Below are 23,553 nucleotides of genomic sequence, written 5' to 3' on the forward strand. Positions count from 1 at the left end.
CGCCGTTATTCAAAACCACAGGTGCCAGAATGCATCGGGAGGAACATGGCCGCCAAGCCACTTCCGCTGTGGCAGTTTAATTTAAGCCTACATTTCCCATCATACATCGGGGTCAGGTGACCGGAACTGCGCATCTTTAACGAAACTACAATTCCCGTCATGTATCAGGGCAATATGGCCGACTTCCGGTCCATTTTCCGGGAAGTTCCGCCCTCTTCGTGCCCCAAGAAGGGTGGGAATGTGAAGTAGCGCCCCCTGGCGGACGGGAGGAACAAAGGGGGGGGGGGTTAGGGGAGGGGGAGGGGCAGAAACCCCGGGGGGGGGAGGAGCCATGCGGGGGGGGGAACCCAAATCTGAGGGTGCGGGCCCATGATCCCACATCGGGGGGGGAGGGGGGAGGGGACACCTGGGGGGAGGGGCTGTGACACCAAAGCCGGGGTGGGGAGGGGCCATGGGGGGTGGGGACTCGAAATTCGAGATGGGGGGAGGAAAGAGGGACCTTAAATTTTTGGGAGGGGGGGATATGGGGGGCGTTGTGACCCCCAAATCCGGGGGGGTGGATCCCCAAATTGGAGCTTAAAAAAAAAAACCCAAATGCACCGAAGTCGCGGTTAATAAACATTTTTTATTTGCATTTTCCACCCTGGTTTTTCTCCCGTTAATTCACCGTTAAAGTGCTGCAAAGGGAACGTTTTTATATTTTCAGGGGGGTTGGGGTTTTTTTCTGGATTTTTATTTTATTTTATTTTATTTAAACTCGAAAAATTCTCATAAACAAAACTTTATCCCAGACGCCCAATGCACATTTTTATTTTGGGGGCTGAACAAGACAAAAATTGGGAGATTTTTCCCAAATTATAACACAAAGAATGTAACAAATACAACAAAAACAGCCATAAAACCGCCAAAAAAATGAAAATAAAGCTGCAGGAAAAACCTTGGGAGCGGCTCTGGGCTCGCTCTGTCCTCCCCAGAGTCATTTGATCTCCAGGTTTTGTGCCATGGATTAAATCTTCCAAGCTCCAGGGACTCTCCTCGGTTTCACAGGCCGGGGTTGTGTTTTTTGGTTTATTTTTATTACTAAATCCATGGTTTTTGGTTTATTTTATGTAATAAATCCATATTTTTTGGTTTCTTTCTTTCAATAAATCCATTTTATTCGATCTTTTTCATACACCCCTCTTCTTTGGTTTATTTTCTTAACGGACCCAATTTTATCTCTGTTAATTCTTTTAATAAATCTATTTTATTTATAATTAATTTTAAAATCTATTTCTTTAATAACACCTTTTTTTTAATGGATCCACATTTTTAAGGGTTTTTTTTTTAAATAATTCCATTTCATTTGGTTTCTATTTTCAGTAAATCCATTGCTTTGGTTTATATTTTTAATATATCCATGGGTTTGGTTAATTTATTTAATATAACCATGAGTTTGGTTTATAGTTTTTTAGTAAATCCACGGTTTTGGTTTATGTGGTTACTTTATTAATAAATCCACAGTTTTGGTTTATTTATTTCACAAACCAAAAAACCAAACGGTTCTGCTGCATTTCCAATAAATCCATTGACCCGACAGAACATTCAGCCCCGCAAAAAAAAAAAAAAAAAAAAAAGCCAAAAAAAAAAGGTTAAAACAGAGGAAAAAAAAAAAATTTCATTTCCATGAACCAAACACTGAAAATTTTTTGAGGGGGAGGAGGGGAAAAAAACAGAGGAGAACGAAAAAAAAAACCCAATAAAAATATCAAAAAAGGATAAATTGGGAGGGAAGAAGTGAAGCTCTCAGCGGGGCCAGAGCGAGCGTAGGGACCCCGAGGGGGACCCCAAAATTTCCGGGGGACCCCCAACCCCTCCCCCCATTTCTGTACATGTGGGGGTCCCTCCGTCCAGGCCTATGTACAACCCCTCCCCCAGCGGTCACTCCTTGCGCTTGGCCACCGCCAGCTCCACGCCGGGCACGCGGAAGCCGCCCCGGGCAGCGCCACCGACGCCCTCGGAGGACGAGGATGAGGACAGGCGGGACTTGGGGGACCCCAGTGCCCGCCCCGCGTCCTCATCCCCGGCTGTGACCTCGTAGCACCCCTTGGCCTTGGAGCCGATGCCGCCAAAGGTCCCAAATTTGCTCTTGGGCTGCTTGGCGGCGGCGTCCAGCTCGGCCGAGTGGTCATCGCTGAAGGACGACGAGCGCAGCCGCGGCTTCTTGCTGCGGAACAGCGAGAATTTGCCCTTGGCCGCCGGCGCCTCAGCCTCCAGCTCGCCCTCGGCTGAGCCCAGACTCACCTTGGAGCTCTTCAGGTCGCCCTTGGAGCCTGACACTGACCCTGACGCCTCAGGGGACCCCAGGGTGCCACCGCTCCGCCCTTTCTGCTTGGAGAAGTTGAATTTGGGCATCTTGAGCTTGGATTTCTTCATCCTCGCCTCAGCCTCATCCGGTTCCGGCTCGGCCACGTCGGCCCCAGGGAAGTCGACGTCCACCCCGACCTCCCGGCCCTTGGCCTCAGGCTCAGAGAAGACGAATTTCGGCATCCGCAGCTTGGGGAAGGATACTTTGACCTGGCTGCCCTCGGGGCCGGCCCCAGTGCCCACCTTGGGGCCGGAGGCGTGGAACATTCCAGCGCCAGCGCTGACCGACGGCGGCGTCACCTCGGCCACACCTTTGACCTTTGGCCCTTTCATGTTGACGTTCAATCCTGAGCCAGACACTTCCGGAGCCTCCAGGTGGACGCTCACCCCTCCATGAGGGGCTTCCACACTGACCTTTGACCCTTTGATGTCACCAGCCACATCCAGGTTTGGTCCTTTCAGCCTCAGATCAACGTCCGGCACGGGGACGCCGGGAGACGCTGGTGTTGGGAATTTCGGCCCTTTCAGTTCCACCTCGGGGCCTTCCAGCTCCAAACTGGAGCCCTTCAGCCCCCCCTTCACTTGGGGACCTTCCAGAGTGACCCCTGCGTCCCCTCCCTCCATGCTGGGGCTGGAGATGCCGAACTGGGGGAGCTTCAGGGACGGGAGTTTGATGGTGCCCCCCAGAATTTCAAAGCCAGAGTCATCTGCCGATGCTTTGGGGGATTTGACGCCGATGTCTCCTTTCAACTTTGGTCCTTTCAGGTTGACATCCAAATCCAGGTCGGAGACATCCAGCGAGGGCCCCTTGAGGTCCAGGGAGGCCCCCGGGGACTGGACGGAGCAGGGGACGCCCCCCTTGACCTCCAGCGTCGGGGACTTGGCCTTGGGCAGCTTCACCTTCCCCCCCAAGCCGCCGAGGTCGAGGCCGGGCGCGTCCAGGGTGACACCGGGCCCTTCCACGGAGCCCGAAACGTCCAAGTCTCCCTTTAATTTTGGTCCTTTCAGGTTCCCCTCAAACTCAGGTCCGGAGATTTGGGGCCCTGTGAGCTTCACATCCACATCCGAGTCCACATCCGGCATTTCCAGCCCCAAACCCATTTTCCCCCCCTTGGGCCATCCCAGTTTCCCCTCGGGACCTTCCAGTTGTGCTCCAGCAACGCTGACTTCACCTTTTACTTTTGGTCCTTTCACGCCCAAGTCGACATCCGGCACCGCGACTGAGGGAACGGCGACATCGATCCCAGGGCCTTTCAGGTCCCCCCTGATTTTCACATCCCCAGCGCCCACCTGGACCCCGGGGAGTTTGAATTTTGGGCTTTTCAGGTTCACATCGGGACCTTCAACGTCCATGTTGAGACTCGGGCCCTTGAGGTCGCCCTTGACTGCCGGCGCCAACACCTCCAGATCCCCCTCGACTTTCGGGACCCCCACTGAGGCCTCCCCTCGGAACTTGTGCGATTTGAGGTCGAATTCGACATCTGGGAAGGAGATTTTCCCAAACATGGGTTTCTTGCCTTTGGGGGACTTCACGGCGGCATCACCTTTGACGGTGATGTCGGGGCCGGCAACGTTGAGTTCCGTGTCCAGCTCCGCCCCCGCGGCGTTCACATCGAATGCCCCCTTCTTCCCCTTCACTTTGGGGCCGCTCATGTGGATTTTGGGCATCTTGAACTTGCTCTTCTTCCCCTTCCCAGACAGATTGACCTCAGGTGACTCCACATTCAGCTCTGCCTCCGGTAAATCCACCTCCGCCTTTGGGCTTTTCATCCCAAACCCAAATTTGGACTTTTTAAACTTGGGAGCTTTGATGTTGGCCTCCGGGCCCTCAATGCTCAGGTCGGGACCTTCAACGTCAACTTCAGGGCCTTTGACCCCGAATTCTGGGCCTTTGAGGTTGACCTCAGGCCCTTTTAGGTGACCTTCCACCTTTGGGGTTGAAATGTCAAAGCCGCCCTTGGTTTTGTGGCCTTTCAAGTTCAGGTCTATCTCAGGCATGGAGATTTTGGGGACGTTCATATGCATTTCAGGCATTTTCAGTTTAGGACCTTTCACTTTGCCCTCCAGACCCTCAACGTTGACCTCCGGGAGGCTGAGGTCAACCTTGGGGCCAGACAGATCCACCTCGGCCTTTGGCAACTTCACATCCGCGTCAGGACCTTCCCCTTTAAAGCCAAATTTGGGCATTTTCATTTTGGGTAGCTTCACTTTCCCCCCCAGACCATCAACGTCGACCGCTGGGCCCTCGATGTCGACTTTGGGGCCTTTGATATCGACCTCGGGGCCCTTCAGACCCCCCTCGAGCTTGGGCCCATGCAGGTCAGAGTCGCCTTTCACCTTCAGGCCCTTCAGGTTCAGGTCGATGTCAGGCATGGAGATCTGGGGGGTCTTGACCTGAATTTCGGGCATCTTGACCTTGGGCCCTTCCAGGGTCACATCGGGTGCCTGAATGTCCACCCTGGGGCCTTTGATATCGACATCTGGGCACTGCAGGTTCCCCTCCAGCTTAGGGACAGAGACATCGATGTCCCCTTTGACCTTGGGGCCCTTCAGGTTGAAGTCAACATCGGGCATGGAGATCTTGGGGGCCTTGATGTGCATCTCGGGCATCTTGAACTTGGGGCCTTTGATCTTCCCCTCGGGACCTGACAGATCAATGTCAGGGAGATCAACATCAACTTTGGGGCCTTTGATATCAATTTCAGGGCCCTTCAGGTCACCTTCCATTTTCGGGACAGAAACATCGACATCACCTTCGACCTTGGGGCCCTTCAGGTTGAAGTCGACATCGGGCATGGAGATCTTGGGGGCCTTGATGTGCATCTCGGGCATGGAAAATTTGGGACCTTTGACTTTCCCGTCCACGCTCAGGTCAGGAGCCTCCACATCCATGCTGGGGCCCGAAATGTCGACGTCACCCCTGGGGAGGGTCACATCAACGTCCACCCCTTCCCCTTTGAATCCAGGCATGGAAAATTTGGGCATCTTGAACTTGGGGAGTTTGAATTTGCCCTCAGGGCTGTCGATGCTGATGTCGGGGGCAGTGACGTTGACCTCAGGGCCTTTCAGCTCTCCTTCAACGCTTGGCAGAGACATGTCCACATCACCTTTGATTTTGGGGCCTTTCAGGTTCAGATCGAGGTCTGGCATGGAGATTTTGGGGGCCTTGATGTGCATCTCAGGCATCTTGAACTTGGGGCCTTTCAGTTTTCCTTCAGGACCCTCAACGTCCACTTCCGGACCTTCAATGTCCACCTTGGGGCTGGACACATCCAGGTTTCCTGTTGGGAGGTTCACGTCCACCTCAGGACCTTCTGCCTTCAGCCCCGGCATCCCAAATTTGGGCATCTTGAATTTTGGTAGTTTGAATTTCCCTTCGGGGCCGTGAATGTCGACATCGGGTGCCTCAATGTCCACTTTGGGGCCTTTGATGTCCAGCTCAGGACCCTTAAGGTCACCCTCGAACTTGGGAGCTGAGATGTCCACGTCGCCCTTGACCTTGGGGCCCTTCAGGTTGAAGTCGACATCGGGCATGGAGATTTTGGGGGCCTTGATGTGCATCTCAGGCATCTTGAACTTGGGGCCTTTGATCTTTCCCTCTGGACCTCCCAGCTCCACATCAGGAAGATCAACATCGACTTTGGGGCCTTTGATGTCAATTTCAGGACCCTTCAGGTCACCTTCCAGCTTGGGAACGGAAACATCAACGTCACCTTTGATCTTGGGACCTTTCAGGTTCAGGTCAATGTCGGGCATGGAGATCTTGGGTGTCTTAAAATGCATCTCGGGCATCTTGAACCTGGGGCCTTTCACCTTCCCCTCTGGCAGCTCCACGTCCACTTCCGGACCTTCAATGTCCACCTTGGGGCCAGACACATCCAGGTTTCCTGTTGGGAGGTTCACGTCCACCTCGGGACCTTCTGCCTTGACCCCGGGCATCCCGAACTTGGGCATCTTGAATTTGGGCATCTTGAATTTTCCTTCGGGGCCGTGAATGTTGACATCGGGTGCCTCAATGTCCACCTTGGGGCCTTTGATGTCGATTTCGGGGCCCTGTAGGTCACCTTCCAGTTTAGGGACAGAGACATCAATGTCACCCTTGACCTTGGGGCCCTTCAAGTTGAAGTCGACATCAGGCATGGAGATCTTGGGGGCCTTGATGTGCATCTCGGGCATCTTGAACTTGGGGCCTTTGATCTTCCCCTCTGGACCTCCCAGCTCCACATCAGGGAGATCAACATCGACTTTGGGGCCTTTGATGTCAATTTCGGGGCCCTGCAGGTCACCCTCGAGCTTTGGAAGGGACATATCCACGTCCCCCTTCACTTTGGGGCCTTTCAGGTTGAAGTCGATGTCCGGCATGGAGATCTTGGGGGCCTTGATGTGCATCTCGGGCATCTTGAACTTAGGGCCTTTGATCTTCCCCTCAGGTCCCTCCAATTCCACATCAGGAAGGTCAACATCGACTTTGGGGCCTTTGATGTCGATGTCTGGGCCCTTCAGGTCCCCTTCCACCTTTGGAACAGAGACATCAATGTCCCCCTTCACCTTGGGGCCTTTCAGGTTCAGATCAATGTCAGGCATGGAGATCTTGGGGGCCTTGATGTGCATCTCAGGCATCTTGAACTTGGGGCCTTTAACCTTCCCTTCTGGGCCCTCGATTTGAACATCTGGGGCAGAAACATTGAACTCAGGGCCTTTCACATCCACCTTCGGCCCTTTCAGGTCACCTCCCATGCTCGGCAGTGACACGTCCATGTCCCCCTTCACTTTGGGGCCTTTCAGATTCAGATCAAAGTCCGGCATTGAGATTTTGGGGGCCTTGATGTTCATCTCGGGCATCTTAAATTTGGGGCCTTTGATCTTCCCCTCAGGTGCTTCCAGATCAACATCAGGAAGATCAACATCGACTTTGGGGCCTTTGATGTCAATTTCAGGGCCCTTCAGGTCACCTTCCAGCTTGGGAACGGAAACATCAACGTCCCCCTTCACCTTGGGGCCCTTCAGGTTTAGATCAAAGTCCGGCATTGAGATTTTGGGGGCCTTGATGTGCATCTCAGGCATCTTGAACTTGGGGCCTTTGATCTTCCCCTCGGGTCCTTCCAGATCAACATCAGGAAGGTCAACATCGACTTTGGGGCCTTTGATGTCAATTTCAGGACCCTTCAGGTCACCTTCCAGCTTAGGGACAGAAACATCAACGTCACCTTTGATCTTGGGACCTTTCAGGTTCAGGTCAATGTCGGGCATGGAGATCTTGGGTGTCTTAAAATGCATCTCGGGCATCTTGAACTTGGGGCCTTTCACCTTCCCCTCTGGCAGCTCCACGTCCACTTCCGGACCTTCAATGTCCACCTTGGGGCCAGACACATCCAGGTTTCCTGTTGGGAGGTTCACATCCACCTCGGGACCTTCTGCCTTGACCCCGGGCATCCCAAATTTGGGCATCTTGAATTTGGGCATCTTGAATTTTCCCTCAGGGCCATGAATGTTGACATCGGGTGCCTCAATGTCCACTTTGGGGCCTTTGATGTCGATTTCAGGGCCCTGCAGGTCACCTTCCAGCTTTGGAGCAGAAACATTGATGTCACCTTTGACCTTGGGGCCCTTCAAGTTGAAGTCGACATCGGGCATGGAGATCTTGGGGGCCTTGATGTGCATCTCGGGCATCTTGAACTTGGGGCCTTTGATCTTCCCCTCAGGCCCTTCAATGTCCAGCTCTGGGCCTTCAACGTCCACTTTGGGGCCTTTGACGCTGATGTCTGGCATATTTACGTCCCCTTCGATTTTCGGTGTGGATAGATCAATGTCCACCCCCCCTTTCACCTTGGGGCCTTTCAGGTTCAGGTCCAGGTCTGGCATGGAGATGTTGGGAGCTTTGATGTTCATCTCAGGCATTTTAAATTTGGGGCCTTTTATTTTCCCTTTCGGACCTTCAATATCGAGGTCGGGAACTTCTACGTCCAATTTGGGTCCTTTCAGGTCCACCTGGGGCAGGGACACATCCACATCCCCCTTCACTTTGGGGCCTTTCAGGTTGAGGTCAATGTCAGGCATGGAGATCTTGGGGGCTTTGATGTTCATCTCGGGCATCTTGAACTTGGGGCCTTTGATCTTCCCCTCTGGCCCCTCAATGTCCACTTCTGGGCCTTCAATGTCCACTTCGGGACCAGACACATCCAGTTCTCCTGTTGGCAGGTTCACGTCCACCTCTGGCCCCTCCCCTTTAAACCCAGGAACACCAAATTTGGGCATTTTGAACTTGGGCATCTTGATTTTACCCTCTGGGCCATGAACATCCACATCAGGGGTCTCAAGGTTGACCTTGGGGCCTTTGATGTCCACCTCGGGACTCTTCATCTCCCCTTCCAATTTGGGGACAGACAGGTCAAACTCCCCTTTCATTTTGTGCCCCTTCAGGTTCAACTCCACGTCCGGCATCGAGACTTTGGGTGAAGAAATATTGAGAAAAGGCATTTTGAATTTGGAACCTTTGGATTTCGCCTGGACATCCAAATCTGGAGCCTGAACCTCGACTTTCGGGCCAGACAGCTCCACCTCAGGTTTTTTGAGCTTCACGTCCACCTCAGGGCTTTGAACTTTTGGGCCAGAAAAGCCAAACTTGGGAAGTTTAAACCTGGATTTTTTACCTTTTCCTTCGAGGTCAGCCTTCGGCCCCTCCAGCTCGAGCTCTGGCCCTTTGATGTCAACTTTTGGGCCTTTCAGCTCGCCCTCAACCTTGGGAAGAGAAGCATCAAGGTCACCTTTCAATTTGGGGCCTTTCAGGTTCAGGTCGATGTCGGGCATGGAGATTTTGGGGACGTTGAACTGCAGCTCTGGCTTCTTGAACTTGGGGCCCTTCAGTTTCCCTTCTGGGCCTTCAATGTCCAGGTCAGGGACAGAAACGTCAACCTTTGGACCCGAAATGTTGACATCGGCCTCAGGGAGGTTCACGTCCACCTCGGGACCTTCCACTTTTGGACCGGAAAATCCAAATTTGGGCATCTTGAATTTTGGCATTTTAATTTTCCCTTCTGGGCCGTGAATGTCGACATCGGGTGCCTCAATGTCCACTTTGGGGCCTTTGATGTCCAGCTCAGGACCCTTAACATCACCTTCCAGCTTAGGGACAGAGACATCGATGTCACCCTTGACCTTGGGGCCCTTCAGGTTGAAGTCAACGTCCGGCATGGAGATCTTGGGGGCCTTGATGTGCATCTCGGGCATCTTGAACTTGGGGCCTTTGATCTTCCCCTCTGGACCTCCCAGCTCCACATCAGGGAGATCAACATCGACTTTGGGGCCTTTGATGTCAATTTCAGGGCCCTTCAGGTCACCTTCCAGCTTGGGAACGGAAACATCAACGTCCCCCTTCACTTTGGGGCCTTTCAGGTTGAAGTCGACATCGGGCATGGAGATCTTGGGTGTCTTAAAATGCATCTCGGGCATCTTGAACTTGGGGCCTTTGATCTTCCCCTCTGGACCTCCCAGCTCCACATCAGGAAGATCAACATCGACTTTGGGGCCTTTGATGTCAATTTCAGGGCCCTTCAGGTCACCTTCCAGCTTGGGAACGGAAACATCAACGTCCCCCTTCACTTTGGGGCCCTTCAGGTTGAAGTCGACATCGGGCATGGAGATCTTGGGGGCCTTGATGTGCATCTCGGGCATTTTGAACTTGGGGCCTTTGATCTTCCCCTCTGGCAGCTCCACATCCACTTCCGGACCTTCAATGTCCACCTTGGGGCCGGACACATCCAGGTTTCCTGTTGGCAGGTTCACGGCCACGTCTGGTGCCTCCACTTCGGAGCCGGGGACCCCAAATTTGGGCATCTTGAATTTGGGAAATTTTATTTTCCCTTCTGGGCCATGAATATTGACATCAGGTGCTTCAATATCCACTTTGGGGCCTTTGATGTCCAGCTCAGGGGCCTTCAGGTCACCTTCCAGTTTTGGAACTGACACGTCCACATCACCCTTGACCTTGGGGCCCTTCAGGTTGAAGTCAACATCGGGCATGGAGAACTTGGGGGCCTTGATGTGCATCTCGGGCATCTTGAACTTGGGGCCTTTGATCTTCCCCTCAGGCCCTTCCAGTTCAACATCAGGAAGATCAACATTGACTTTGGGGCCTTTGATGTCGATGTCTGGGGCTTTCAAATCTCCCTCGAGCTTTGGAACAGAGACATCGATGTCCCCCTTCACCTTGGGGCCCTTCAGGTTGAAGTCGACATCGGGCATGGAGATCTTGGGTGTCTTAAAATGCATCTCGGGCATCTTGAACTTGGGGCCTTTCACCTTCCCCTCTGGCAGCTCCACGTCCACTTCCGGACCTTCAATGTCCACCTTGGGGCCAGACACATCCAGGTTTCCTGTTGGGAGGTTCACGTCCACCTCGGGACCTTCTGCCTTGACCCCGGGCATCCCAAACTTGGGCATCTTGAACTTGGGGAACTTTATTTTCCCTTCTGGGCCATGAATGTTGATGTCAGGTGCCTCAATGTCCACTTTGGGGCCTTTGATGTCAATTTCAGGGGCCTTCAGGTCCCCTTCCAGCTTAGGGACTGAGACATCAATGTCCCCTTTGACCTTCGGGCCCTTCAGGTTGAAGTCAACATCGGGCATGGAGATCTTGGGGGCCTTGATGTTCATCTCGGGCATCTTGAACTTGGGGCCTTTGATCTTCCCCTCTGGACCTGCCAGATCAACATCAGGAAGGTCAACATCAACTTTGGGACCTTTGATGTCAATTTCGGGGCCCTTCAGGTCACCTTCCACTTTGGGAAGGGAAACATCAACATCCCCCTTGATTTTGGGGCCTTTCAGGTTCAGGTCGATGTCAGGCATGGAGATCTTGGGTGTCTTAAAATGCATCTCGGGCATCTTGAACTTGGGGCCTTTCACCTTCCCCTCGGGGCCCTCAATGTCCACACTCGGCATCTCAACGTCCACCTTGGGGCCGGACACATCCAGGTTTCCTGTTGGGAGGTTCACGTCCACCTCAGGACCTTCTCCCTTCAGCCCTGGCATCCCAAATTTGGGCATCTTGAATTTGGGCATCTTGAATTTTCCCTCAGGGCCGTGAATGTCGACATCGGGTGCCTCAATGTCCACTTTGGGGCCTTTGATGTCCAGCTCAGGACCCTTAACATCACCTTCCAGCTTAGGGACAGAGACATCGATGTCACCCTTGACCTTGGGGCCCTTCAGGTTGAAGTCAACGTCCGGCATGGAGATCTTGGGGGCCTTGATGTGCATCTCGGGCATCTTGAACTTGGGGCCTTTGATCTTCCCCTCAGGCCCTTCCAGCTCAATGTCAGGGAGATCAACATCGACTTTGGGGCCTTTGATGTCGATGTCTGGGGCTTTCAAATCTCCCTCGAGCTTTGGAACAGAGACATCGATGTCACCCTTCACTTTGGGGCCTTTCAGGTTCAGGTCGATGTCAGGCATGGAGATCTTGGGTGTCTTAAAATGCATCTCGGGCATCTTGAACTTGGGGCCCTTCAGTTTCCCCTCTGGACACTCCAGCTCAACATCAGGAAGGCTGACATCAACTTTGGGGCCTTTGACGTCAATTTCAGGACCTTTCAGGTCACCTTCCAGCTTGGGGACTGAGACATCAATGTCCCCCTTCACCTTGGGGCCTTTCAGGTTCAGATCGAAGTCGGGCATGGAGATCTTGGGGGCCTTAATGTGCATCTCGGGCATTTTGAACTTGGGGCCTTTGATCTTCCCTTCTGGACATTCCAGCTCCACATCTGGAGCCTCAGTGTCCACTTTTGGACCTTTCAGGTCACCTTCCAGCTTGGGCAGGGACACATCGACGTCGCCCTTGACCTTGGGGCCTTTCAGGTTCAGATCAAAGTCTGGCATTGAGATTTTGGGGGCCTTGAAGTGCATCTCGGGCATCTTGAACTTGGGGCCCTTCACCTTCCCCTCTGGGAGATCAATGTCCACGGCAGGAGCTTCGATGTCCAGTTTGGGACCAGAAGCTTCGATGTCCACATCTGGGCCCTTCAAATTGCCTTCCAGTTTGGGGCCAGAGATGTCCACGTCCCCCTTCAGTTTTGGGCCTTTCAGGTTCAAATCAATGTCAGGCATGGAGATTTTGGGGGTTTTGAAGTGCATTTCGGGCATTTTGAACTTGGGGCCTTTCAGCTTCGCTTCCGGACACTCCAGGTCGACGTCAGGGAGGTTGACATTGACTTTGGGGCCTTTGATGTCAACGTCTGGGCCCTTCAAATCTCCCTCGATTTTCGGGATGGACATGTCCACGTCCCCTTTCACTTTGGGGCCCTTCAGGTTCAGATCAAAGTCCGGCATTGAGATCTTGGGGGCTTTGAAGTGCATCTCGGGCATCTTGAACTTGGGGCCCTTCACCTTCCCCTCGGGGCCCTCCAGTTCGATGTCAGGGACATCCACGTCCACTTTGGGTCCTTTCAACTCCAGATCTGGCACTTTCACGTCACCTTCAATTTTTGGGGCAGACACATCCACTTCTCCCTTCAGTTTGGGACCTTTCAGGTTCAGGTCGACATCAGGCAAAGAAAATTTCGGTGCCTTGATGTTCATCTCGGGCATCTTGATCTTGGGTCCTTTCCACTTCCCCTCGGGACCTTCAACGTCCACATCAGGAACATCCACATCCAACTTCGGACCTTTAATATTCACATCCGGACCTTTCAGGTCACCCTCCAATCTGGGGACAGAGACATCAAGACCCCCCTTGACCTTCGGGCCTTTCAGGTTGAGGTCAATGTCCGGCATGGAGATCTTGGGGGCTTTGATGTTCATCTCGGGCATCTTGAACTTGGGGCCTTTGATCTTCCCCTCAGGGCCCTCAATGTCCACACTCGGCATCTCAACGTCCACCTTGGGGCCGGACAAATCCAAGTCCCCTTTCGGAAGGTTCACGTCCACCTCAGGACCTTCTCCCTTTAGCCCTGGCATCCCAAATTTGGGCATTTTGAACTTTGGCATCTTGAACTTTCCTTCTGGACCGTGAATGTCGACATCGGGTGCCTCAATGTCCACTTTGGGGCCTTTGATGTCAATTTCAGGACCCTTCAGGTCACCTTCCAGCTTAGGGACAGAAACATCAACGTCACCTTTGATCTTGGGACCTTTCAGGTTCAGGTCAATGTCGGGCATGGAGATCTTGGGTGTCTTAAAATGCATCTCGGGCATCTTGAACTTGGGGCCTTTCACCTTCCCCTCTGGCAGTTCTACGTCCACTTCCGGACCTTCAATGTCCACCTTGGGGCCGGACACATCCAGGTTTCCTGTTGGGAGGTTCACGTCCACCTCAGGACCTTCTGCCTTGACCCCGGGCATCCCGAACTTGGGCATCTTGAATTTGGGCATCTTGAATTTTCCCTCAGGGCCGTGAATGTCGACATCGGGTGCCTCGATGTCCACTTTGGGGCCTTTGATGTCCAGCTCAGGACCCTTAACATCACCTTCCAGCTTAGGGACAGAGACATCGATGTCCCCTTTGACCTTGGGGCCCTTCAGGTTGAAGTCAACGTCTGGCATGGAGATCTTGGGGGCCTTGATGTGCATCTCGGGCATCTTGAACTTGGAGCCTTTGATCTTCCCCTCTGGACCTCCCAGCTCCACATCAGGGAGATCAACATCGACTTTGGGGCCTTTGATGTCAATTTCAGGGCCCTTCAGGTCACCTTCCAGCTTGGGAACGGAAACATCAACGTCCCCCTTCACTTTGGGGCCCTTCAGGTTGAAGTCGACATCGGGCATGGAGATCTTGGGTGTCTTAAAATGCATCTCGGGCATCTTGAACTTGGGGCCTTCGATCTTCCCCTCTGGCAGCTCCACGTCCACTTCCGGACCTTCAATGTCCACCTTGGGGCCAGACACATCCAGGTTTCCTGTTGGGAGGTTCACATCCACCTCGGGACCTTCTGCCTTGACCCCGGGCATCCCAAATTTGGGCATCTTGAATTTGGGCATCTTGAATTTTCCTTCGGGGCCGTGAATGTCAACATCAGGTGCCTCAATGTCCACTTTGGGGCCTTTGATGTCCAGTTCAGGACCTTTCAGGTCACCCTCAAGCTTAGGGACAGAGACATCGACATCTCCCTTCACTTTGGGGCCTTTCAGGTTCAGATCAAAGTCCGGCATTGAGATTTTGGGGGCCTTGATGTGCATCTCAGGCATCTTGAACTTGGGGCCTTTGATCTTCCCCTCGGGTCCTTCCAGATCAACTTCAGGAAGATCAACATCGACTTTGGGGCCTTTGATGTCAATTTCAGGGCCCTTCAGGTCACCTTCCAGCTTGGGAACGGAAACATCAACGTCCCCCTTCACTTTGGGGCCTTTCAGGTTCAGGTCAATGTCGGGCATGGAGATCTTGGGTGTCTTAAAATGCATCTCGGGCATCTTGAACTTGGGGCCTTTCACCTTCCCCTCTGGCAGTTCTACGTCCACTTCCGGACCTTCAATGTCCACCTTGGGGCCGGACACATCCAGGTTTCCTGTTGGGAGGTTCACGTCCACCTCGGGACCTTCTGCCTTGACCCTGGGCATCCCAAATTTGGGCATTTTGAATTTGGGCATCTTGAATTTCCCTTCGGGGCCGTGAATGTCGACATCGGGTGCCTCAATGTCCACTTTGGGGCCTTTGATGTCCACTTCAGGACCCTTCAGGTCACCTTCAAGCTTTGGAAGGGACACATCCACGTCGCCCTTGACCTTGGGGCCCTTCAGGTTGATGTCCACGTCCGGCATGGAGATCTTGGGGGCCTTGATGTGCATCTCGGGCATCTTGAACTTGGGGCCTTTGACCTTCCCCTCAGGATACTCCAAATCCACGCTGGGCACCTCAACGTCCACTTTTGGCCCTTTAATGTCCATTTCTGGAGCTTTCAAGTCCCCTTCCAGCTTGGGGACTGCCACGTCCACCTCTCCCTTCAGTTTGGGTCCCTTCAGGTTCAAGTCCACATCTGGCATTGAGATTTTGGGGGATTTGATGTTCAGCTTCGGCATCCGGAATTTGGGACCTTTCCATTTACCTTCCACTCCTCCAACATCCACCTCTGGACCTTCAATGTCCACCTCTGGCCCAGAGAGGTCCACCTCTCCTTTCGGCAGGGTAACATCCACCTCGGGCCCTTCCAGCTTGGGGCTGGACACGTTGAAATGAGGCAATTTCATTTTTGGCATTTTCAGTTTGGCCTCTGGACACTCCAGGTGGACATCTGGGACCTCCACGTCCACCTTCGGCCCCTTGATGTTGACGCCGGCATCACCTTCAACCTTCGGGAGGGACACGTCCACCTCTCCCTTCACCTTGTGTCCCTTCAGGTTCAAATCCACGTCCGGCATCGAGATTTTGGGTGATTTAATGTTAAGTTTCGGCATCTTGAATTTGGGGCCTTTTATCTTCCCTTCTGGACATTCCAAGTCCACCTCAGGCACGTCAACATCCAACCTGGGACCTTCCACATCCACCTTGGGCCCTTCCACATCAATTTTGGGACCTTCCACATCGATCTTGGGACCTTTCACATCAATTTTGGCACTTTCCACATCCACTTTGGGGCCTTTCACATCGATTTTGGGGCCCTTCAGCCCAGAAATTCCAGCATCCCCCTTCAGTTTTGGGGTCTTCAATCCCAAATCCACATCTGGCATGGAGAGTTTTGGGGTCTGAACGTTGAGTTCAGGCATTTTAAACTTGAGACCTTTCCCTTTGACCTCCGGCCCTTCCACGTCCACACTCGGGACATCGATGTCCACCTTGGGGCCGGAAATGTCCATCTCCCCCTTTGGGAGCGTCACCTCGAGGTCGGGGCTCTTTCCCTTCACCTCAAATTTGGGCATTTTCAGCTTGGGGAACTTTAATTTCCCCTCGGGCCCTTGGATGTCCAAATCTGGTGCTTCAACCTCAGCTTTGGGGCCTTTGATGTCCAGTCCAGGGGTTTTCAGCTCCCCTTCCAGTTTTGGGGTGGAAATGTCAAGGTCTGCCTTGACTTTGGGCCCTTTGAGGTTCAGGTCGATGTCGGGCATGGAGATTTGGGGGGTCTTGACGCTCATCTCAGGCATCTTCACTGCAGGGCCCTTGATGTCCACGCTGGGGACGTCGAAGGTGACGCTGGGACCCGAAATGTCCACTTTGCCCTTGGGAAGGGCCACCTCGAGGTCGGGGCTCTCTCCCTTCACCCCAAATTTGGGCATTTTCAGCTTGGGGAACTTCAGTTTGCCCTCGGGCCCTTGGACATCCAAATCTGGTGCTTCAACCTCGACTTTGGGGCCTTTGATATCCAGTTCAGGGCCCTTCAAACTGGGCACGGACACGTCCAAGTCGCCGCTGGCCTTGGCACCATTGAGGGTCAGGTCAACATCAGGAGCGGAGATTTGGGGGGCCTTGAGGTGCATTTCAGGCCCCTGGATGTCCAAACTTGGTGCCTCAATGTCCACCTTGGGGCCGGACACCTCCATGCCGCCTTTCGGGAGGTTCACGTCCACCTCTGGACCTTCTGCTTTGACCCCGGGCATCCCAAATTTGGGCATCTTGAATTTGGGCATCTTGAATTTTCCCTCGGGGTTGTGAATGTCGACATCGGGTGCTTCAATGTCCACTTTGAGGCCTTTGATGTCCACGCTTGGAGTGCTGACGTCCACCTTGGGGCCGGAAACATCCACTGCCCCTTTGGGAAGGGTCACATCAACACTGGGGGTCTCTCCCTTCACCCCAAATTTGGGCATTTTTAGCTTGGGGAATTTCAGTTTCCCCTCGGGCCCCTGGATCTCCATTTCTGGGCTCCCAACCTCAACTTTGGGGCCTTTGATGTCCAGTCCAGGGGCTTTCAGTTCTCCTTCCAGTTTTGGGGTGGAAATGTCCAGATTTCCCTTCACTCCGGGCCCTTTGAGGTTCAGGTCGACATCGGGCACAGAGATTTGGGGGGTTTTGATGCTCATCTCGGGCATCTTCACCGCGGGGCCGTTGATGTCAACTCCAGGCACCTCCACCCCAATCTGGGGCCCTTTAAGGTCCAATTGAGGCCCCCTCAATTCACCCCCCACAGTCGGCACGGATACGTCCACTCCTCCCTTCAACCCCTTCACGTCAACATCCATCTCCACTCCCTTCAGGCCACTCCCTGGACTGGCCACTTGCACCTCAGGACCCTTCACGTCCACCTGGAGCCCCTTGGGGCCGAGTCCTTTGAGGTCGCCTTCCACCCTGGGGCCCCTCAAGTTCAGGTTCACGTCTGACAGCGAAATTTGGGGCGTTTCCACCTTCTTGAACATGGGACCTTTCCATTCTCCTTCCAGGGCCACCTCGGGGACCACCACGCCCTTGGGGACCTCCACGGTGGCGTCGGCGACGGTGAATTTGGGGAAGGTCATGTGCGGGATTTTGATTTTCCCCTTGGCGCCGTCAGGGGCCGGGACCTCCACGCCAGGGACATCCAGCGGAGGGGAGGGGACCTTGGTGGCACCTTTGACCGCCACGTCCACCTGCGGCACGGGGGCTTTGACAGACGGGGACGAAACCTCCGCTCCGGGCGAGCAAGTGACGTCCATCCCAGGGGTCAGAACTTCACCGCCAGCCTGGAACCCAAATTTGGGGATTTTCAATGTTGGGATCTTGATTTTCCCCACATCCACGGGCGGCGAGGAGCCGGCGACCTCTCCCTGTGGACACGGAGCCCCGCCAGACACGTGGGGCCCTGTGGCGTGGAATCCTGTGTCCAGCTCTCCCATCTGTCCGTTGGCCTCAATCCTGGGCGACGCCGGGAAGGTGCCAGAGCCCTTCCAGCCCGGGATGGATTTTCCAGTTTCTCCAGCAGGAATTTGGCTCTGGGGCAGTGCCGGCTCTGTTGGGGTCTGCAGGTGAAGCCCCCCAGTCCCACTCGGGCTTTTCCTGGCGTCGGCACCAGACGTCAGCCCGAGCTCTGGTGTCGGGATCCGGACGTTGAAATCAGGGCCACCACCGAGGACGTCGAGGTCGCCGTCATGCCGGGTGACGTCCACGGTGTAGGCGGTGACCTTGCGGGTGACCGTGATGGTCCGGCTCTGCATCCCCCCAGCCTCGGTGTCCGGCCCCTCCTCGGACCTCAGCCGGGGCTTGATTTTGGTGGTGTAGATGCGCTGGTACTCCTCGTCATCGCCGCTCTGGGGATGGGAGATGTCCGCCATGAGCACCGGGAGGCTGCTTCCTCCCCATCCCCATCCCCATCCTCCTCATGCTCATCCTTCCCCCTCATCCCCATCCTCCTCCCCATCCTCCTCTTCCTCCCCCTGTCACCACCACTCACCAGCATGACCTCGGGGCTGCCGGGCACGAAGGTCTCGTGTCTGCAGGGCTGTCCGGGCAGGGGTGACCGGTCCCCGCGGCGCTGCAGCCGCAGTCCCACCGTGTGGTGGCCCATGGTCTGCAGCAGCTGCGCCACCTCCCCCGACTGCAGGTTGTCGAAGTAGACGGTGGCGCTGACGATCTGATCCCCTGCGGGGACAGGGACAGGGGACGGCCAGGTCAGGGATTTTGGGGGGGACACCAGGACACCCTGTCCCCATCGTGTGTGACCATGGGGTCATCGTCCACAAGGAGGGAGGAGGAAACACCCAAAGTGCCACCAGGATGGATGAAAATGCTCCAAAACTCTTGTTTTTCCCCTCAAAACCCTCAGGGAAGAGCACATGGGGGGTCACTGCCCATGGGGACAGAGGCAGAAGCTCCTGAGGCGCCACCAAGATGTCCTGAAGGTCCCCAAAACTCCAGTTTTAACCCTAAAACCCTCAGGTTTGGGTGGGACTTGAACCATGGGGTGGCCACCCACGGGGGTGGAAGAATAAATGCCCCAAGCGCCACCAGGATGTCCCAGGTGTCCCCAAAGCCCCCGACTGTCCCCACCTTCCTTGACCACGCCCATGCGGGCGGCCGGAGAGTTCTGCTGGACGCGCCGGACGAAGACGCCGTCATCGGTCTGGTCGATGGTGATGCCGTGGGAGCCGCTGCCCTGCCAGTTGGGCAGGAGGATCTCCCGCGTCTCCTCCTCCCGCTCCATCTGCACCAGGACACGGTCAGCGGGGCAGGGCAGGGGCTGGACACAGGGTCAGGGGACAGACACAGCGGCTGGGGATGGTCACAGGACTGGACACGGGGTCAGGGGGTGGACACGGGGGCTGGAAACGGGGGCTGGAGGTGGACAGTGGGTCGGAGGGTGGGCATGGGGGCTGGGGGTCAAGAAGAGGGGGTGGATGCAGGGTTTGGGGTCAGGGCAGGACTGGATGCTGGGTTTGGGGTCAGGGGAGGGGGTGGACACAGGGTCTGGGGTCCGAAGAGGGGCCGGACACGGGGGTCAAGGGGAGGGGCTGGACAATGAGTCTGGGGTCAAGGGGAGGGGTGGATGCTGGGTCTGGGGGCAGGGGAGTGGTCGGACACAGGGTTTGGGGTCATGGGTGTGGCCAGACACGGGGTCTGGGGTCTGGAGAGGGGTCAGGAGGAGCCGGACCGGCCCCACTGACCTCTGTGGGGTCCCAGTCCCGGCCGGATCAGCCCCAGGAATCCTCGGCCCTCGCTCGGGAACCTCGCGGCGACTCCGGCGTCACCTCCCCGGCCTGGAGGGGACAGCGGGGGACACCGTGGGACACCGGGGACACCCACGGGACATCGGGGGACACCGGGGACATGTGGGAATTCCAGAGCAGGGGGGATTGGGAAGGGTGGGGCAGCGTGGGGATGTCACCTGTCCCTTGTCACCTGCGCCACCTGAACCCCGCCTCGATCAGTTCCTGGTGTTTTGAGGGGATTTCACTGTTTTTAGAGAATTCTGGGGTTTTCTTTTTTTGTCCTTTCCCTGCCCCAAAACCACCCCAAAAACTGGGAGGGGACCCCTGGGAGGACAGCACGGAGGGTCCTGGTGACCTCAGGGGTGGCCGCGAGCCACCAGCGTGTCCCTGCTGCAGAGAAGGTGACAGTGGCGGGGGTGGGGGGGTGACAGCGCCGGGATTGTCACACCCCGGGGACAAGCCGGGACCTCCCGACCGTCCCCAGCGGGGCGGTGGCACCGGGGGGGCTCCGGATGGGGGGGGGGGGCGCTGCCCGGTGCCACCTTGGGGTGTCCCCCCCCGCCCCGGGGGTGTCCCCAAGGGGGACAATTCGGGCTCGGAAGCCTCTGGAAGGCTCCGCGCGGTGGCGGCCAAACTGGTTGGTGACTCAGAGCGGGGCGGGGGGAACCGGGGGGGGGACAAGGGGGGGGGGGGACCGGGGGTGACTCAGAGCGGCCCCGAGCGCTGGGAGCGGCCCGGCCCAAAAATGAGCCAAAACCCGCCTTTTCCACCATTTTTCCACGATTTTCCCTCTTCTCCCGCGGCTCGGGGGGGTGACACGAGGGCCCACCCCCCCTTGGCGACACAGGGGCCACCTTCGCGTGTCCCCGCGGCAATGCCACCCCCCCCCGCCACAACGTCCGCGCTATTTTTGGGGTGAAAACCACGTGCGGCCTCTTCCCGGTATTTTTAGTGTCCCTCCCCCCGCCCCCAAAAAGCCGCAGAGGGATGAGATGTCACCCGTGTCACCCACAGCCGTGTCACCCTGGCCGGTGTCACCCCGGTGTGTCCCCGCGCCACTCCCGCACCCCAAAAAGCCACGGCCACCAACCCGGGGGGCTGTGTGGGGACACTGGGGGGACACGGGGACAGTGGGGTGATGTTTGGGGACACGGGGACACTGATGAGACCCCCACCCTTGGATGCTGCTTTGGGGTCCCCCCAGAGTCCCCCCCCGGGTGTTTGTGCCGAGCGCGGCGGCTTCGGGGCCACAAAGCGACAATTTGCTGAGGCCACCACATGTCCCTTAATCACCCGAAAACCGCCCCGCGCCAGCCTCGTGTCCGGTCACCGAGGGGGTGTCACCCCACGGGGCCGCCCCCGGGACACCCCCGGTGCCACCACCACAGAGTCACCCCCAGCACCTCCCTCCCCCTCCCCGCCGGTCACCGAGGACCTCACGATGTCACCCCCGCAGTGTCGTCCCCCCCCCGTGGTGCCACCTCCAGGGTGTCACCTCCAGGATCCTCCTCATCCTCCTCTCTGCTCCCCGAGGGACCGCCTGGTGTCACCCCCGCAGTGGCACTGTCACAGCGCCACCTCCCAGGGACCCCCAGGACCCCCCTCATCCTCCCTCGTGCTCCCCGAGGGACCCCCTGGTGTCACCTCCTGGTGACGGCGACGGTGACGCAGGGCCCGGGATCCTCCCAGGAAACCCCGCCAAATCCCGGAAAACCATCCCCAAAAACCGGGGGGAAAATGGGAAAATGGGGGGGGGGAAGTACAAAAAAAAAAAAAACCGGGAAAAAATGGGAAGAAATGGGGGGAAATGGGAGAAAAAATAGAGGAAAAAACGGGGGGAAATGGGAAAAAACGGGAGGAAAATCGGAGAAAAAACAGAGGAAAAAACAGGGAAAAGTGAGAAAAAATGGGAGAAAAAGCCCCAGGATGAGGAGGACGAGGAGGAGGAGGAGGAGGAGCGGGCGGGGCCCGCGGCCGGTACCGGTCGGACCGGCTGGAGCGAGAGTCCCGCGGGCGGCGGGGACCGCGGGGATCCGGGAGGGTCCCGGACCGGTTCCACCGGGTCCTGCCCGGACGCTGCCCGCGGCCACACGCGGTGGCGCCGGGACACTCCGGCGGTGTCCCCAAACCCCGCCCCGGCCCCCTCCCCAAACCCCCCCCGGGAACCCCCAAAAGCGCCGCGTGCGCCCGAAAATGCTCAGAGAGGGGCGCGCGCAGGAATCGCCCCCCAATAAAATTCGGGGGTCCCCAGGAGGCTCGGGGGTGGCCTCGCCCCCCAAAATGGGGTGGGGGGTGTCCCCAAGGGGGGGGGGACAGAGGGGGAAGTGGCGCCCGGGTGCGGCCGCGCCCCAAAACCGCAGCGGGCGCGCGGGGGGGAACCCGCGCCTCCTCCCCCCCCCTCGCCCCCCCCCCCAAAATCCCTCCTTCCCCACCGACCCCTCGGGTTTTGGAGTTTTGGGGGATCAAGCGAACCCCAAAATTAACGCCCCCCCAAAAGCGCCGAGCTCTCCCCACCCCCGCGCTGATGAGCGTTAATTAACGAACCCTCATTAACCGAGCGCCCACGCGCGGCCGCGCCCTCGCGGGATCCCGGGGATCCCCCCCACCCCAAAAATGGCACCGGGACCCCCCCTCCGGGGGTCCCCGCGGCCCGGGCGGGGCGGGAGCGGCGGGAGGGGCCCGGAGGGGGGGGAGAGGGGGGGGGATCGCCGCGGCCCCGCCCCCAACGGGGACTCCCCGGGCGCGGCCGGAGGGGGGGGAAGGGGGGGCCACGCCCTGAGCGCGGCCGGGACCTCCCGGGACCCCCGGGGCACGCGCGGGACCCCCCGGGGCTGTCCCGTGCAGCTCGGGAGACCCCCGGGACGCTCCCCCCGGGATCCCAGAGCCTCCCCCCGGGCGATCACGGGACACGCGTGGGCCCCCCCACCCCCCCGATTCTGTCCCGTGGAGTTCGCGGCGCTCACGGAGCCCCCCCGGGACACCCCCGGCAGCACCGGAGCCCCCCGAGACAAACGAACCTCGCCAAGCCCCCGGCGGCACCGGAGCCCCCCGAGACGGTCACGGGACTCCCCCCTGCACCCCCACGGCAGTCCCGGGACCGCCGGAATCCCCCGGGACCCCCTGGAACACCCCCGGGACCACCGGGACCCACTCTCGGCTCTCCCGGAGCCCCCCAAGCCCCTCCCGGGACCACCAGGACGCCCCCCCGCCCTCCCGGGGCTCCCGGAGCCCCCCGGGACGCCCTCGGACACTTTCCGAACCCCCCCGAGAACTCCCGGGACAGACCCGGGACCACCAGAACCCCCCCAAAACACCCCCGGGACAGTCCCGGGGACCCCCCCTCGCCCCTCCCGGGGGGTCCCGGTTCGGTTCCCGGTCCCGTCCCGGCCCGGCCGGTACCTGCGCGCAGTGGGCTCAGCTGCCGGGCCGGGCCATGCCCGGTGCCCGTTCCTGGCGGCGGTGCCGGTGCCGGCGGTCCCGGAGCGGCCCCGGCGGGTCCGTGCGGAGTGGCCGCGCCCGGGCGGGTCCCGGCTCTTGTAGGGCGGCGGAGCCTCCCCCGCCCCGCGGGGAGGGCCCGGCCCGGCCCGGCCCCGGGACAGGGAGCGGCCCGGGACAGCCCCGGGAGGGAGCGGCCCCGCAGCGGCCCCGCAGCGGCAGCGGGAGCGG

The 23,553-nt window shown here is 57.4% G+C and overlaps 1 protein-coding gene across 26 annotated transcripts; it reads right to left on the minus strand.

Moving 5' to 3' along the window:
- Nucleotides 1-605: 605 nt before the first annotated feature.
- On the minus strand, nucleotides 606-23,393 carry AHNAK (AHNAK nucleoprotein). Of its 26 annotated transcripts, none has more exons than XM_032095008.1 (8): nucleotides 23,287-23,393; nucleotides 19,843-19,935; nucleotides 19,229-19,382; nucleotides 18,633-18,820; nucleotides 16,783-18,489; nucleotides 10,645-14,205; nucleotides 6,195-10,422; nucleotides 606-5,588 (listed from the first exon to the last, which is right to left on the minus strand). In XM_032095008.1, the coding sequence occupies exons 3-8, from the start codon at nucleotides 19,380-19,382 to the stop codon at nucleotides 1,921-1,923; spliced, it is 13,506 nt and encodes a 4,501-aa protein (XP_031950899.1). In that variant the 5' UTR covers nucleotides 19,843-19,935; nucleotides 23,287-23,393; the 3' UTR covers nucleotides 606-1,920. The 26 variants fall into 26 exon arrangements, with proteins under 26 accessions (XP_031950899.1, XP_031950884.1, XP_031950895.1 ...); XM_032094993.1 differs by having other exon boundaries at nucleotides 10,645-14,156; nucleotides 14,685-18,489; XM_032095004.1 differs by having other exon boundaries at nucleotides 6,195-11,298; nucleotides 13,606-13,815; nucleotides 14,071-18,489.
- Nucleotides 23,394-23,553: the final 160 nt, after the last annotated feature.

This window comes from Corvus moneduloides, chromosome 34 (genome assembly GCF_009650955.1).
Source record: "Corvus moneduloides isolate bCorMon1 chromosome 34, bCorMon1.pri, whole genome shotgun sequence".
Lineage (NCBI taxonomy): Eukaryota > Metazoa > Chordata > Aves > Passeriformes > Corvidae > Corvus > Corvus moneduloides.